The 17,880-nt window shown below is 53.7% G+C and overlaps 1 protein-coding gene across 5 annotated transcripts in view; it reads right to left on the minus strand.

Moving 5' to 3' along the window:
• The window catches only part of PPP2R2C (protein phosphatase 2 regulatory subunit Bgamma), a 947,578-nt gene that overhangs the window by 21,557 nt on the left and 908,141 nt on the right, over positions 1 to 17,880 (minus strand). For all 5 annotated transcript variants that reach the window (XM_049108026.1, XM_025437477.3, XM_035714265.2 and 2 more), the window contains one exon: positions 4,289 to 4,453. In XM_049108026.1, coding sequence (XP_048963983.1) covers positions 4,289 to 4,453 — 165 coding nt within the window. The remainder of the gene's footprint in view (positions 1 to 4,288; positions 4,454 to 17,880) is intronic.

Consider the following 17,880-nt stretch of genomic DNA (forward strand, 5'->3'; position numbering starts at 1 on the left):
CAGGGGCAGAGCTGGGCTGCTCGGGCCACTCCACTGCCCAGCCTGCATCCTCACATCTTCCTCCATAGCAGTGGAAATTCGAGTCTTTTGTCTGCTAGTCATTATGACAGGGTAACCATGGAAACACCATCCATGATGCCTCAAAATAGACAGTTATTTCTGCTTTTGACAGCACAGAGCCTGTGCTGTGCCGGGGCATGGAGTCCCTCGAACAGGGGATCACGTTGGTCGCTTCCCCCTGTGGGATTCCTGTGATGCGCTGGCCCGGAGCTCGGGCAGCAACAGCCCAGCTGACGTTTGTTGAGCGCTTGCGAAACACGGGGTGCTGTTCTGAGTTTATGTCTCGGATCCTCCTCCGATCATCTGATCTGGGGAAAGCAAACACTCCGTCTGCTCACTACTGAAGGCAGGTGACGCAAGAACCAGAAAACAAGCCGCAAAGCACGCTTGGCGCCAAAAAAGACTGTGGATGATCCCTTGACTGGCATTAAAGGGAAAGTTTCTTGCAAGATACTGAGTTTGAGAACGAAAAAAAAGAAGTCTAGAAAAATTGAAAATACAGAATCTGTTCCAATAGCAAACCTGCATAATCCAATCATCGAAACAGATCTACACATGAGTTTCACTAAGACTTCAAGGAGCAAATGCTAAAATAACTTTTAGGCAAAGAAAGAGTGTGGCCCACCTAGCTTGTTTTATAAGAGTTGAATAATCCTAATAAAACTGGACAAAGAGTGAAAAAAAGACAGTTGAAGATTGTAATCTTCTTTATAATCATTTACATCACTTGTAAATGTTTATACAAAATGCAGAATTTTTGCATTTATGGAAAAATGTCTCTGCAAGAGCCCTGACCCCAGGGCTGCCTGGGCACAGCGTGAGGTCATGGTGGTCGGAAGCTACAGAGACCACTCCCTCTTCATGCCTTGGCCCTACAAACGCCTTCTGGAATCTCAACGTGATCTAGGAAGAGGCAACTCCAGTTACTATGTTCACGGCCACTCCGGGAGAGGAGGCCAGAAACACAAATGGAGTTGAGTCATCCAACATGAAGGTCTAATTCTTGCACTCTTGAGGTTGTGAGTGATTCACCTGCAGCGCATACACCCCAGGGTGTGTGACAGCTACATGCCCGAAATCCATGTGCCTGTGCTCTGGAAGCCTGCAAGTGACGGCTGCCCTGGTAGGTGGCCACTCACTCAGACCCCCGGGGAACCAGATGACAGAAGCCAAGGGGGACTCTGACTTCCCCTCCAGCACTTGAGAAACATCATTCAAAGAGTGCAGGGTGCACGGAGCTCTCTACTCCCCAGATCCTAGCCTTCCTGCACACGCACGTGTTTCCTGATTCAGAGTTAAAATCCAAGCTAAAATGCAAATACACAGACAGCTTAGATAGAGAAGGATACTGTATGACTTTCTAGAGCCCGCCATGCAGGGACCATTGCTTGGCATGTTTCTTGCCCCTGTTTCCTGTTGCCACTATTGGGCGAAAATAGTTTTTGCCTGGCTTTCTTACCCCCACAAAATACTTTAACATAACCTTTTCCTCGTGTCATTAAAAATCTTCTGACTCAATATTCTAAATGACCAGACAACCTTCCAGGATACAGATGGCACCGTCATTCACTTGTCGTTTGCTCTGTTGGATGTTTAGAGTGTTTCTGAATTCAGCCCCTATAAAAAAGGCTGGACCATGAAGTCTCATCCTCCTTCCTTCCTATGGGGCTCACATGGGCTCAGGCTGGCCCAGGAGCAGAGCCCAGGCTCTCCTCTCTTCACCTTGTTCTGTGCCAGTCTGACCCAGAGCTGCACACGGACAAGTCTCCATCCTGAGCCACAGGCTGCGGGCACAAGGTGGTCTGGGATGGGGGTGCAGAATAACAGCCCCAGAGCGGTCTGTACCCTAATTCACAGCACCTGGCAATATATTACGTTTTGTGGCAAAGGGGAAATTAAGATTGCCTATGAGCTCAATCATCCAGGTGGGCCCACTGTCATCACCAGAGTCCTTAAAAGTGGAAGGGGAGCAGGAGAGGCAGGGTCAGTGTGATGCAGCATGAGAAAAGCCAGCACTGGCTACGCAGTTGGAGGGAGGGCTGCAGCTGGAGGGAGGGCCAAGAGCCAGGCACTGCAGGCGGCCCCAGAGGCTGGAGATAGGGATGCATGGATTCCACCCCCTGTCCCCGGAGCCTCAGAAGGAACCAGCCCTGCTGACACCTTGATTTTTGTCGGATAAGACTCATGTCAGACTTCTGAACTGCAGAACTATAAGAGAAAAAAAAATCTGTGTTGTTTTAAGCTACCAAGTTTGTGGTCATCTGTTTAGGCAGCTCTGGGACCCCAATGCAGCCCTGGGCTGCTCTTAGGGGGCTGGGCACTGTCCACACTCACATCCTGGGCTTCCTGTCCATCCACACACACTGGAAACTTCATACGTTTATCTCCAGCCAGGACCCTGTCCCGATAGCCCTCCCTGGAGCCCAACACAATCCCACACGTACCGTGTCCAGAACAGGCCTGTTGGTCCCATCTCCGCTCCTGGCTGCCCTGCGCCCAGCATGTCTGCTGTCTGGCCCCTGGACAGGACCCCACCTCCACCCACCACACAAACCAAACCTCCGATGGAGTCATCATGGTCCACACACCACTTGGCAAAGCCTGCTAGCTCAGACTTCAAAGAACACCCAGGATGGGACCTGTCTCCCCACCTTTGCTATCCCACCCAGGGTCCACTGTTTATTCCCAATGAACCCTGGCAGGGGCTCCTCCCACCCCTGCTTCCACGTTGACCTCTGCAGTTTCTTTTTTTCAAACACGTGTCTTGTGACATCCTGCCCTGCCCTCAACCTTCTGCTGGTTTCTCTTCTCATTTAGAATAACACCAATCCTTCCCCTGACCTGCAGAGTGCTGGCCACTCAGCCCTCTCAGCGCTGGAGAGAAGGCTGTTCCTGGGGCTGAGCATGTGCACGAGGGCTCTGTCTGGGCTCCCCTGGAGAGGTTTGGGGCTCATGGACGGGTGAAAGCTGCTTGAGCAGGTGCAAACCCAGAAAGGACACTGTGCCCAGTGAGGAAGCCCCGGACACTGGAGCATGGACGTGCCCAGGGAAGAACAGTGTGGTGAGAGGTAGGGGGACAGAGCTTGCCAAGGAGGGGGAGGGGCTGGCAGCTGCTGAGAGTCCTGAGCCTGAGTCCCTGTGCACCGGCTGAGAGCCACCCTCTTGGACTGTCCAGGGAAACTTCGTTCCTGAGGCGAAGAGAGTGACCCAGTCCCTCCCAACAGACCTCTGATAAACCCGCCTCCGCCAGCCTACTGGTCACTCATTCGTTTGTTCACTCAACAAGTACTTATTTCCAGACGCTGTTGTAGGCACTGGGGTGCATACAGAGATGAACAGCAGTCCCCGCCCCCCTGACTGGGTCCTGTCTGTCCCTGTACCCCTGCTACCATGGCAAGGTTACCTAGGAAGGACACTGTGGCCTGACTTCCCCTGATCCTCTGCCTTTGGGGGCCTCTGGGGATGCCAGCACCAAGCAGCCCAGCCTGGTGGTGAGAGCACCAGCTGGGACATCCCAGAGGCTTCAGGTCCTGCCTCACCACTTTTCACTCTGGGTGATCTTGGACCCATCCCTGGAACCTAAGTTTCCTGTTCTGTTCAGGACTCCGTCAGAACTCAAGTGAGGGTGAGAGGATGTGGCTGAGAGTTGTCTGGGCACCCAGCTCAGCGCATCCAGTGAGTGAGAGCTGTTGTGTGGTCGTGACAGTCGTCCTCTGGCATTCCCTGGACCTTGCTCAGCCCGGATCCCCACAGCACCCCTATGGCATCCCCTCAGCGGGTCCTGTAGTGGGTTCCAGCACCAGGAACTGACCTCGTGGAGCTCACAGGCTGCTGGGGGAGACTCCCCAGCCCACAGAAAGTTCTACAGGGTGTGGCCAGTCCATGAGAGGGAATCTCTGGGGACTCTGGGGGCAAAGAAGGGGCCCGAACCAATGTGGGGGTCAGGGAAGGCTTCCTGGAGGAGTTGACCACTGAGTATGGTCCCTCCTAAGCTTCTGGCTCCCAGCCTACTCCCTGACCCTTGTTTTAGCTGCCTGCTCCCTAGAAGCTGGGCAGCTCCTCTCGGGGAACCCGGGGGGCAGTGGGAGGCAAGACCAGGATCCCCCCAGCCCCAGACAGTGCAAAACACACCTATGCTACTCCCACCCGCCCCGGGTCACAGCACCAGGATGGCTGCTGCCCTGCCACCCCCACTTTGTACTGGGTCCTGGATGGTGTCGACACTTACGTTTGGAGTGCTTGTCACACAGGGCGGCTGCACGCATGTCGCAGAGACGCAGAGAGCCCTTGCTGCTGCTGTAGACAAAGAGGTTGCAGTGGTGGGGGTGGAACTCAGATGCTGTGATCACCTCTGTGAGGTCTTCCATGTTGGCCGGCTTGATGTCCACGATGTCTGGTGCTGTCAAGGAAAGGGCAGAGAAGGGAGGGCACCCTCGCCGCACTGCCTTCCCATCCACCCTGCATCTGTGCTGCGTCTCTATTCCTGAGATTCTTGGACAAAGCCCCAGACAGTATCTGTGCTGCAGACCTGCATGCCCAACCCCCCACTGGCTGCCCCTGCTGGGTGCCGTCTACTGTCCCCATCAGCCTGGACCCGCAGCCTCCCATCTGACCTGTGCTTTCTCCCAGCTGGCTCCCACCAGGTGCCCAGCCTCCCCTCCAGCCCCCTCACCAGGGGCCAAGCAGAAGGCAAGGAGGGTTTGAGTGCCTAGTATGTGCTGGGCTCCTGGTAAACAATTTCGGTTCTCCCCATCACTCAGTGAATTGTGCCTGGAGCTGAGCGTATGGGCACCCCCACCCCCGGAACCCACTCCCCTTCTGTCCACAGCATCGAGATTCTCCCTGGCAGAAAAAGTTCTCTGCCTGTCTGGGTTCTCCGCTCTCATCTGTGCCTTCCCCTCCACTCGCAATCACCATGAGTGATGAGCACGTGGCCTCGGAGGTGCCAACAGAGGGGCTCCAGGCTTGAGACGTGGGGAATGCTGGGAGCAGCTCTGTCCTCTGCTGGGCTGGGTGGTGTGCAGAGGAGGGGTGCATACTTGCTGCTGTGACAAGGGAGACCTGGAGTCCACGGGTGGGGTAGATAGCCCCAAAGATAGACTGGGGGGAAAGACCTGGCAAGACCATTTGAATCCTGAATCAGGATTCATCAGAAGCCATGGCCCTTGGGTGATTAAGCGTGGAAGCCAATAAATCCACTTTCTGTTTAGGATCAAGTATTTTGTCGCCTGCAAAGAAAGTATCCCTGACAGATGCTCTAGAGCCCAGAGAGGGTAAGCAACTTGTCCAGGATGGCTCAGCAGTGAGTAGTAAGTCTGGGCCCCATCCATTGCTTGTTGCCTACAGCAGTGAACCGGAACCCCCTGGTGTAGCCTTCAGAGCCTGGCATCGCCCCTCTTCCTCTCCAGCTTCAGATCTGACTAGTCACTGGGCCCTAAAGTCACTTTCCTCTCTGACAGCAACATCCTCGTCTCTGGTCTCCCCAGCCCTGTGTGGGGCTTTTGCCCTCTCCTCCCTATGAATGTGCGTGTGGGCCCAGGAGTCCAAGGTTCAAATCCCAGCTCTGCCACCTTTTGCCTGTGCAGTCGAGGGGCTCTTCATGCCTCTGGTTCCTCACCTATAAAATAGGCCAACAGTTCTAACACAGTCTTGCTGTGAAAATCAGAAGAGGCAAAGCCCCTCGCTCACTGCTTGGCACATTACAGAGCTCAGTGAGTAGGGACATAAGTATTTTTTATCATGCGGAAAATTCTGATTGAAAGTCAGACTCACCGGCCATCAGCCCTCCCTCCCCCTCCCACCGCAGCCTCATTAAGAGGCATTTTCTGACTTTTGTGAACATGAGAGTTTATAAAACATCATAAAAGATGGATCTAAGTGACCAGAGGCAGCAAGGAGGGTCTGTGCACTCACACTCAAATACTGCTGCTGGAAGCACCTCACTATGTAACCAGAAAATTAGAATCACATAAAAATAGAGAGAGGAGGAAGAAGGAACCTGGGCTGGTTTCCCAGGAAACTGCGGTTTTCTGGTATGATAAGAAGCAGAGATTAAATCATGAAAAATGAGACAGAACAGTAGGAGAGAAAAAGCCAACACTTCTGTGCCAATTCCCTCCCCATCCTCCGGGGGCTAAGCGCCTGCAGACACCTGCTTGGGAACAGCTTCAGTTTCTCCCCCAACTTATTTTTTTTTCTCCCCCAACTTAAAGTGGTGTCCAGGGAAAATGTGCGGCCATTTACGAAATGTCATGCACATTAGCACAGCACCTGTTTGATGCTCTGCACCAGAGGGACTGAATTCTCTTTGCAGAACGCAGGCCACAAAGGTCCAGTGAAGCCTGGGGGACACAGAAGCGCCCAGGCCTCAGGGGACGCAGGCTGGCTTGCAGTCGACATGTGTTTACGCTGTGTCATAGGGCTATGACTTCCCCGGGAGCAGGATGCAGTGGGATAAGGTGGAAACGCCCTGCCAACCACTGCAGCTTCCCTTCGGGGGCAGGGGGATTTGTCCACGGGCCCCCGTGGGACTCAGGGCAGCCACTCCCTTATTGCTCTTCCTGATGAATGGAAGGTGGAAGTGACAGGTACCATGTGTCACTCCCAGGCTGTAGTGGTGAGAGCCAGCACGTGGTGTGCAGTGACATGTTCCCCTCTGCTCTGAGACCCTCACCTTGGGTGGCCTGCTCTATGAAATACCCCTGGGCTGTTTCAAGCCTCTGAGATTTTCCAATCGTCTGTTTCTTCTGCACATAACCTACCCTCTCGACCCACTTGGTGTCCAAAGCCTCTTCACAGGCCCGCCTTCACATCCCACAGGATGTTCTAGAACACACCTCAATGGAGAAGGATCAGAGGGGTGACGTCTGAACTCCAATGGCGCTGCTTCCACAAAGACCAAAACTTTTACGTACCCGACGACAACGACAACTGTTCTGTTTACGACCGTTGTTCATTGTGAGTCATAGGCCATGTGCTCAGTCACCGGCCACCCACATTTACTTAGTGTCTGGCTCGTGGGAACGGAGGCTGGTGTTCATGAAAATCTTTTCACAAAGATAGGAAGACCGGGACACTTTGCACACTGGTGCCCATAGAGGGAGCACAGTGTGGGGGCTCAGAAGCCTCCTCTCCAGGGCCCCACCTGCCACTCTGAGACTCATGAGGGGCCCATGGCCAAGCCTTTTTGCTCAATTCCAGAGTGCATGCCTCCTGTGACCCCATGATGCTTAACCAATCCTGGCAGCCTCATGACAACATTTATTACAAATATGTACGAGGCATGACGGCTTTTAGAAGTACAAGGTAGTCAATTATGTCTGCAGCCTTCTGCATCAAACAGGCCAGAACCAGGTGACACAGAGCTGGCTAAGGATGATGCACATGGATGGAGGGTCCTGTGTGTGGGCTCAGGAGACACAGCGTCCCCTGCCAGGGTCCCGCTGACAGCCCAGGACCCAGAGTTCTTAGCGCTCAAGCAACACTCAGGAAATCTCTTGCTGTTTCAAACAAAGGACTCTGGCTCCAGTGGGTGCTGGAGAGATGAATGGGAAATATTTCTATGTGATCCCAGTGGAGGAAGACAAAACCACAGTCATGGCCAACAGGCCAGGGCCCCTGTAGAGCAAGGGCTCCTGAGGCTCAGCAGGCAGTCTCACACCTCTGAATCCCAGGGCAGGGCCCAGAGCCGTGCCCACATCTCCCGGGACAGCACAGCATCCTTCAGCGCACGGGCACCAGACCTGACTCCAGGGCAGCCTCTCCAAGACCTCGGGCTCCGCTCACCACAGGACCTGCCCTGCACCTGCTCCCCAGCTCCCTGCAGGTGCAGGTGGGTATTGAGTAGGGCCGTTCCTGTCGAGTTCCCTTCATCACATCACAGAGCCGGGCTGGAAGACAGACTCCTGACAAGGGAGGTAGGTGTGGATGAAGACTCCACGGCATGATAATTACATTATATAGATACTGCAGACCCTCCTCCTGGACTCACACTGAGTAGCCTTGTGCACGTGGGCCATGGGACATTTGGTCCAACTGTGACCATATGTGGCGGCTTTGGCTTTGGCGGGACCTGTGCTGGGTCAGAAGCTGGAGGCCTTGGGCTAAGTGTGTGGTCTTCATGCTCTCTGGACTGCTCAGTGCCACGCGCAAATGTCATTTCTGTTCCTAAAGCCTGTTTCTCCCATTTGCAAAATGAGGGGTTGGGCATGATCCTGGAGAACCTTTTCATTTGAAGCATTGACCCCCAGGTGGCCTCTCCCCCATTTCATGGTCAGTGGCATAGAACCCACTCATACATGGTGCTTGATGAGGTTCATGGCAGACTGGACTCCCTGGAGACTGAGCATAGTTAGACTCATCTATAAGCACCCCCCTGCTCCCCACCCCAGCAAAGCTACGTGAATTATTCATGTTCTGTTTTCTTTTTCTTCTTTTTTTTAATTTTTATTTATTTATGATAGTCACACACAGAGAGAGAGAGAGAGGCAGAGACACAGGCAGAGGGAGAAGCAGGCTACGTGCACCGGGAGCCCGACGTGGGATTCGATCCCAGGTCTCCAGGATCGCGCCCTGGGCCAAAGGCAGGCGCCAAACCGCTGTGCCACCCAGGGATCCCTCATGTTCTGTTTTCAATCTAATTGCGCTCTACCTGTCTGATGGGCTTCTGTTTAACCTCCAGTCACACCTTGACAACTAAGTTTGCAGACTAGGGAGGTGGAGAGAGGAGGAGGTTGTGTAGGGAGGAGGATGATGGTGATGACAACTCCCCTGGCGCCACAGCTCCTGACTGAGCACGAGGGATTTTTTCCAGAACGGTAGGTTAAATGGTAGCCCCTTAATACCTATCCATATCCTAATCCCAGAAACTGTGAATGTGGCCTCATTGAGAAAAAGAATCTTTGTAGAATATACTGAAGCATCTTTAAGAGGAGGCCATCCTGGATTTCTGGAGTGGGCCCTAAACCAGTGACAGGTGCCTTCTAAGAGACCCCCACAGAGGCCATGTGACCACAGAGGCAGGCTGGAGTCAGGTGGCTGCCAGGAAGGCCTGAGGCCACCAAGAGCTGGGAGAGGCAAGACAGAGCCTCCTGGGTAGCCTCCAGAGGGAGCACAGCCCTGCCAGCATCTGGACTGCAAACTTCTGGCCTGCAGAACTGGAGGAAATTTCTGTTGTAAAGCCACACAGTTTGCAGACATTTGTTCTGGCATCCACGGGAAACTCAGACACCAGGCTGCTTCTGGGAGCTGGGCAGCAGTGGCGTGGCCATCGTACTAGTAGCCCAGTGCTCGCTGGTTGACTGCCCACCTTCCCAGTCTGTCAGGGTCACTGCTGCAGCACCCAGCATACAGCAGGGGCTTCTTAGGATAGCTGCTGAGGTCAGTGAGCCAATCAGCCTGTCCTCATGGGTCCCTGTGACCCGGGCCAGGCCGGGGCAGCGCAGGAAGAGTCACACCCATCTCAAGGGTAAGAAGCCCTTAAAGTGGAGATGAACCTGGGCTCAGGGAGACGCCAAGCCAGGGGAGCAGGGTGGGGGCCCTTTAGCAGGGGGCTGTCACTGACAAGGGCCATTTAAAAAGCCATCACCCTGCAGCACACAGGAAGCCTTGCTGCAGCCACATGAGTGCTCAAGAGCGCTACTCATCGGGTTTCTGCAAGGTTCTTGGGAAGGTCGGATTCCCCACAGTGCCTTCCTTAGGTCCCCACTGCACTCTGCTCATAGACCTGCTAGCACTGAGCTTTTCAGGCTGCAAATACTATCTGTCCTGTCTGCTTCACTCATCTGAGTGCGGGCAAAATTGTGTTGCCATTTATACACCTAACTCCAGCCCAGCACCTGGCACCTATATGCACCTGATATGCCCTGTGGGATGGCCACGATCACCCTGCTTCACATCTGTGTCTTGTTCCAACCTCTCCACCTGCAAGTAACATGCACCCCATCCTGTGGATGGGGACGTGGAGGCTCAGCAAGGAAAAGCCACTCCTTGGGACTTGGCAGAGGATCCCAGCCCAGGACTGGCTAAGCTGGATTCTAGAGCTAGCAATATACCCGCTATGACAGGGGCAAAGCAGAGCAGGGGTGGGAAGTGCAAACCCCAGCCCCTGACAGCCTGAGTGGGCGGAGAGGCGTGCTGCTCCCTGGAGCACTAGCCTCAGGGGAGGTCTCTGGCTCAATAAATCCCTTTACCTTCAATAAATCCCTTTACCTTCAGTGTGAACGGGTGCTCTAGATCCAGGGCAGGTAGAGGTCTATAAAAGGCTAGAGAATAAACATTTTAGGCTTAGCAGGCTCTAAGCTCTCATCTCCACTCACCAACTCTGGTGCTCTATTGCAAAACAGGCACAGACAACATGTAGGTGAATGGGAGCAGCTGAATGAACATAAAATACCAAGAGGGGGGTTCGGGCCCTAGGGCTGTACTTGGATGGCCCCAGGCCTAGAAGAAGGACTGCAATCTTGCTTTTGTCACAGCAGTCTCCCTCCTTGATCCCACACAGGACCAGGGTATAAAGCAGCCCCCCTGGCCTGACCCCACCCCCTGCCACCAGCATGAGGCCATCCTCCGGTGCCCCCTGTACCCTGTGAGCTCCAGGCCTTCCCTGGGGGAGTCCGCAAAGCTCAGAAACAGGCATTCATCCCATCCTGGAGCAAAGTCTGTGGCTCTTGCTGTCAAGGACACTGGAATGTACTCCAGGCGGGCCTTCTGCAGAGTCATCAGGTTTGCAGAGATTTTTATAGAAACTCCTTCATCTCCTGCTGCCAAAGGCATGGCCTGATGGCCTGAAGCCAGCCAAGGTCACATCGGCATGGAGCACCGATGTCAGCCCTCAATCCCTGGGCTGCAAGCCCATGAGGCCCCACCCGGAGAGCCCCTGAAATGTCGGGGAGAAGGTCACAGGACCTCCAGTGGTCCCATTCTTCTGAGGTTTCCCTCTGAGCCTCATCTCCCCTACTCGAACAGGGGGTGGGCACAGGTACACAGGGCCATCTCTCATCCTTGGCCAAATTTCCCCTGGCCATGAAACAAGTTAGGCACACGAAATGAATAAATATCATTGGTTTGTTTGGGAAGGAGTTCAAGTGAGAAGTGGGTATGGAAACCATCCCAGAAACATCAAAGAGGTACACAAATATTAACTAACATCACAACAGGCTCTAGAGGCAGCACCACAACAGATGATGCTATAAAGATGCAGCAACTAACTGAGGTTGAAGACACAGTCAAACCTTCAGAGAGCTGTGGAGGGCAGCCCTGGACCCCGCATCTATGGGCCAGGCACCTCGCATCCCTGTGGGAAGGACTACCTACGCTCCACGTCCATGGGTGCTCCACAGGGCTGGCAAGTGACGTGCCAGGGACCACATGCAGAGCCCAGCAGAGCAAGGATAGAGTTCTGGCTTCCTAACTCCCAGCCACTGCTCCTCCCTGTACTCCCTCTGTTCTGGAGTGAGAGCATCTCCACACAATATATACAAACCCCCAGGCAATGCTTCTGGGGCACCCTGGACTGGCTTGTGACCCTGCAAGAAGGGTACTAATAGCGTGGTGGGGAGAGTTCAATGATGAGAAGGATGCAGCCTTGGGCTCCATTGATTGAACTGAGCAAAGCGTGGTTTATCTAGATGTCTCGGCTGGAACACGCTCTCAGGATGGGGGAGGCGGTTACCATGGTGACCGAGCAGCCACCACATGAGAATGGAGGCAGCTCCGCCAAGGACCACGCCAGAGAAGCCTTCCCACAGGCTCTCCAGAGACACTGGGTGCAAGTACCCCGGAAGGCCTCCAGCACACGGAGATAGTCCTGTTGAGGCACAGCCGGCAAAGCTGCCTTTTTTTTCAGCAGATTTTCTCCAAAAGATGACCTGGTTACAAAGATGAGCTAGAAGTACTCTGGCCAAACCCTATCGGATCCTGTAAAGAGGTTCCTGGCAACCTTTGCCTCTGTATGAATTTGCTAGGGGTTGCCACAACAAATGCCATAGATGGGCGGTTTAAACAAAAAGTTATTCTCTCCTAGTCCTGGAGGCTGGAAATTCAAGATCAGGGTGTCAGAAGGTTGATGTCTTTGAGGCTTCTCTCCTGAGTGTGTAGATGGCTGTCTTCTCCCCGTGTCCTGACATGATCTTCCCCATTATGGGTCCTAACCTCCTCCTCTTGTAAGGTGGATTAGGACCCATCCTGATATTTGTTTCACCTTAATCACCTCTTTAAAGACCAAATACCATCACATTTGAGGTCCCAGGGTTAGGATCTCAACATATATATTTTGGTGGGATGCAACTCAGCCCATGACAGCCTCTTTCCCTTCTCTGCTCAGAGCCTTACTAACTATGATGGTACCATCCTGCTCGGGGAGGATGCAGTCCTGCTCAGAGAGAAGAGTCAGATTGCTGGGACTATGTGGGGCCATGAAGAGGGGCGATCCCGTGTAACTGCTCACCACACAAGCCCATGGAAGCCCTTGTGGGTCTTCTCCATGCAGTGAGCCAGTCTACCCATCTCTAGCACAGCCAGCTTATGCGATTCCCAAATACTGAGCCAGAGAAGAGAGTACTCAGTTCTGAGTCACAAAGACCGAGGCTTGAGTGTCTAGCCCCATCACAAATAGCTGTGAGACCTCCAGAAAACTTCTCAACCTCCCTGCACTTTGCTTTTCTCATCTATAGAATGGACTGATAAAATCTGTTTGCAGGCCTATGATGAGGATTTAATGAGATGACATAAGTCAAAGGCCCTCACAATGAAAATAAATAAAATGACTTAGACATTTATTTTTTTTAAGTCCCTAGAACACAGTTAGTACTTTTAGCAAGAATTAAAGTTCATTAAATCAGAAGCAGAGTCTTTCTCTTCCTCTGGAAAAACAGGAAATTAAGCGGATTGCCAAAGGAACAGTGTATTCCCCCCGCCTGAAAAAAAAAAAAAAAAACCAGGACTTGAGGGTTTATGCTGAATTGTATGCTTTGGCTCCTAAGATCTGGGAGAGAAACCCCAGACAGGACGGAGCAGGACGCACAACCAGGTGGCTATCTTCTCATGGTCACTGAGAAAGGGCAAACCAGAGCCCATCCTGACCTCCCCATAACCAGGCCTTCCGGCCCAGCAGTGAAGCCAAGAGGCCCACGATGATCATCCGGGAGAAACACACAGGGTACATGGGATGGGATTTTTGGGGAGGCCCTGAGCTGGTCTGGAGAGTCAGGGAGGCAGGGGTATTAAGCTGAGGACTTACAAGAGTAGGAGTTATCCAGCCAGCTGGAACCCGATGGGGAGAGGGTGGGAGAGGAGGCTCTGGAGTGGGGGCTGGGGTGGGTGGTTAATCTGGAGCATGTCACAGAAATGCCACAGAGGCCTGTCAGGAGGGATGAGAAGCACAGGAGAGTCATGCATTCCCACCACTAGAGGACACAGCAGCCACCCCCCCCCACTCCTCCCCCCCTCCCCGTGCACCTGGCCGCCTGTGTCACCTGTCACCTCTGTCACCAAACAATCCCCACTCTGGCCTGAAGTGGGGCAAAAAGCACCTGCTCTCCCTTAGGATCTAAAAGTAGAGCCAGGAAATATCACTGCCCAATGGGGCTGGACGAGCTTCTCAGAGCTTCTCAGGGCTCATCTCCATGCCACCCACAAAACAGAGAGAATGACAGGACCCCATGACAAGCTGATGTAAGGGCTTGAGGCGCTCCTGCCTGCAGACTGGAGGTGAAATAACAGTGGCTGCTGCGGGGCTTGCCGCTCTCACCACTGAGAGGCAGTGCAGCATGACAGTGAAGCGTGTGGGTTCTGCACCCAGAGGGCCTGAGTCTGAATCCTAGGCCCTGGCACTTCCCAGCTGGGTAACTCTGGATAATTACTTGCTCTTCCTGTGGCTTAGTTTCCTCGTCTACAAAAGAGGGATGTTAATAATGCCTACTCCACTGTGTTGTCAGGAGGATTAAAGAGAATTAGTATGTGCAACGTGCTTAGAGCTCTGTTTGGCACCGAGTAAGTGCTCACGAAGGGGTGACGGGGTGTGTGAGGTGGTCGGGAGGGGGACCCACAACACCAGCTGCCAGCAGAGTCAGCACCAAGGACAGCTGCACCGGCACTTGGGCCCCATTGGAAGCCCGGCCTTGTTGAGCCCGGAAAGCAGCTGTGTGCAGGCAAACAGCTTAACCACAGGCTTTCTGGTGGAAACCAATTTGGGGGATTCAGATTCGGGGCATTTCTGAGCAGATGTTCTTGTTCCTTCTCTGTAGAGTGGTACTACAGGAGAATGGAAAAAGGCAGCCTGTAGGGTGCCTGACAGTGGGTCAGGGCCCGTGTGGGTTGTGTCTATAGCTCATCAGGCCCTGCGCTCATTGGCTACTCCACCCTCTAGCCCCCAGCACAGGAGACACACCTGCACTGAACTGACGAGGAAAGCAAGGCTGGGGAAGGCTAAGTGACCAGCAGGGTCACCTGTGAGTGAGCAATGGAGGCAGGCTGGACGCCAGGCTCCAGGATTTTTGGCCATCACAGAGCCTGGCACATGGAGGGGCCTCAGCCAGTCCCTTCCTTTGTTTCCTGCAAGGGGAACATGCCTAGCCTGCAGGTGGCCATGTGCAGACTGGGGTTTGGAGCCTCTGCCCCTACTGCCGCAACATCCCGCCTAGCTTCAGGACCTGCTCTCTAAAATGGCAATTAGAAACTTGCTCCAGACCGAGGCTTGGTGCAATGCCAGCTTCCACCATGAGAAATCGCTCAGGGGGGGAGAAAAATCAATTGAACCATCTTCGCAATTCTCCAAGTGCTAAAAATAAAGCAGAGGCCCATCAGCTGAGACCCTCTGTGCAATCTGTTACCTTTAAGAGGCATCGAGCTCCAGAAAAATCACTCAGAGCCGCCTAACTGTCTCAAATGTTGGTTAAAGGACGTGAGAGGTTGTTTAAACAGATGTGGACACAGCGCCAGGGAAGAAAGGGGGCTTCAACAATCAGAGACGACGCAGGGGTTTTATGAGAGCCAGCCTCAAAGATCTGGGGAGCTGCTGTTTAAGGAGGAAAACACGGGCCACCTGCTGGGCCCTGATTACTGCCAGGTCTCTAACGTGCATGATTTCTTTATTCCTTACAAATATCCTTAGGACAAGGTAATAGGCCCATTTTACACTGGGGGAAATTGGTGGCCCCGGAGGTTACACAATGAATCTAAGCACAGGTCCACTAGACCCCAGATTACTGCTCTTTAGGGGCTAGGGTCTCTGGGTCCCCCGGAACCCAGATTTATAAGGAGGTGTCTACATCCTAAGACTACATGGGGACTGGAATCCCTCCATCCAAAGTCACCATGTGTAGCTACTCCTAAGCACCTACTATGTGCTGGGCCCTGCATTATGTATGGGGATACAGAGAGGGCTCAGACTGGGTGCACCAAATCTCAAGGTTTTCACCAGAAAACGGGGCAGGCATCATACTAAGAGATGAGGAAAGTCCAGTGTGACCAGGGAGTGAGGGGCTCTGACAGCCTAGGAGGCAAACAGAGTGGACAGAGTCGAGATGACTGGGTGAAGGGGGCTGTGAGTGACACTTATGGGCAAATGGGAGCCAGCCAGGCTATGAGAAGGAGAAAGAGCGATCCAGGGAAGGAAGAGCAGAAGGCAGAGCGCCCCCACCTCTCAACCCCCCAAAACATGAAGAGAAACCCAACAGCCCCCAGGTGTGAGGAAGCCTGATGCACAAGAGTCACCAAGAGCTTTAAGCCAGGGCCCCACAAGGTCAGACCAGAGTTCTGCTGAGACGTGTGGGATTCAGGCAACGGGCCAGGCAGGAATGGTCTGGCTCCAGCAGGGCCTCTGGCAGGGATGGAGACGAAGGCATGATTCCAGAGCCAACTAGGGGGAGAAAAGAAAGGGCTTGGCACCTCTTCCCATCTAGCGGGTGAGGGGGAGGAAGGAGGCGCTGCACCATGTGTGTGCCCGGCACACAGAGAGGCTCCGTGAGCACCAGGCTCCCCTGCCTCTCCTCTCAGAGCAGCCAATTCTCAAATTAGCAGCAGAAAGGTCCTCTAAGCTTTCTTACTATCTATTCTCATTGGTCAAAACAACGCCCACCTTTTCTTCTTTATTACAAAGATTTTCCTTTCTCTTAAAACCTTTGCTGGAGATCAATTCTCCAGCCTAGGTGGAAATCGTTGCTATTTCGACATGAGGAGGTGGTGCTGCTGCAGAGAACTTCTGGTGGCTTGGAGATGGAACAGCAGCATTATGGCAAATCAAGACACCAGAAGGCATGAGTCAAAGGGAGGGGAAGCCCCAGGCCCAGACGCCCCCCCCCCCAACCACGGGCTTGCACAAAAAGGGTCTCCCAATGCAGAGCCACTCTCCAGCTTGGCAGGCCTTGCCGGCCTCCTCCCATTTTGGAAATGAAACGCCTTGTTTAGTTACTCAGCTGCACAGGACCATCATCACGGCCACAGCCCATGGTCCTGAGGCCTTCCCTGTCAGGAGGCTGGCCTCTGCAGGGCAGGTGCTGGTCTCTGTGCTGGGGTGGGAGGGGTGACTCTTGTCACTCTGGTGGCCAAGCAGCAGCAGGCCCTGGGGAGCTCCCTGGGCCTGCTCTCCAAGGAGCAGGGAACCATGCAACATAGTTCCCTGATGAATTGGTCTCAGCAGGGGAGGTTTCCACAACCACCACGCACCCCTGGGGACTCCTCTCCGCCCCTTCCATCAGCCTACTGGGTACTCCCCTTCCACGGGCAGGAGCTGCCTGGAGCCCAGCTTGGCAACCATCAGTGTTCTGCAGTACCCACACTCCTCCACCTCAAGGGCCAGGTTGTCTTTACATTGTGATCAACTACCAACTCACTCGCACAAAATGAAGACGCAGCACACATGTTTTAACACGGAGTTAGGAGGCAGGACAGCAGAGAAGACTCTGGGTTCCCAGGAGGTCCTCCCCCCTCCAATGACTGATGTTCCTCTCTCGTCACTAGCCATCTCCTCCTCCTAGATTCAGGCACTGTCAGCTTCCTGTCTGCTTATTTACTTGGCAAAACCCCCCATCCTGGCTCATACTCCACCTAACCCACACCTGCAGCCACAGAGATAAACAGGGCTGGGAAAAATGCACACCACTGCGCTCCGTGGCCTCACTGCACTTGTCAGCTGCTTGCATGCTGGGTATGTTATTTGTTTACTATATTAATGGTTTATTGTCTGCTGGCTCCAGGAGGGCAGGGCTCTTTATCTATCTAATTCAAAGTCAGGCACAGAGCCCGGTACACAGAAGGTGCTCAATAAATACAGCGGTGAATGGCATGCTCTCCAGCATATGGACAGGGCACAACCTGCAGTGGATCAACCCTCTTTTCTTATTCAGGCCTAGCTTGTTCCAATGTCCTGTGGCCACCTTGGTCCTAAAGACAGTTATGAGACAGCCCACTGCCCCACTATGCCACTGCAGCCTGCCCATGGCCAAGCCCCTGCCTACCCATCGCCACCTCTCCTTGGATCTCCTTGCTGGGCTCCTGGCCTCTGGGCTTGCCTGCTGGAATCCAGTCCACCCAGGACACACATGCACAGCTCTCCTACCATCCTTACCCACCATGCCCCGCTATGACATGCCCACTGCAGCTCGTGCCGGTGCTGCCCTGCTCACAGCAAGGGTGATGTCCCTGATACCACCTGGAGGCCCCCACTGGCAGGGCCAAGTTTCTTTCATTGTCCCTGTGTCCCCGGGGCTCAGCATGGGCCCAAGTCAGAAGACATACCAGGAATTAATGGCTGAATGAAAGGGAACAGTAACCCTTACACAGCTGCAAGGCTTTACAGTTTGTAAAGGGCATTTGCAGTGTTCC

The sequence above is a fragment of the Canis lupus genome, chromosome 3, assembly GCF_003254725.2.
Source record: "Canis lupus dingo isolate Sandy chromosome 3, ASM325472v2, whole genome shotgun sequence".
NCBI lineage: Eukaryota > Metazoa > Chordata > Mammalia > Carnivora > Canidae > Canis > Canis lupus.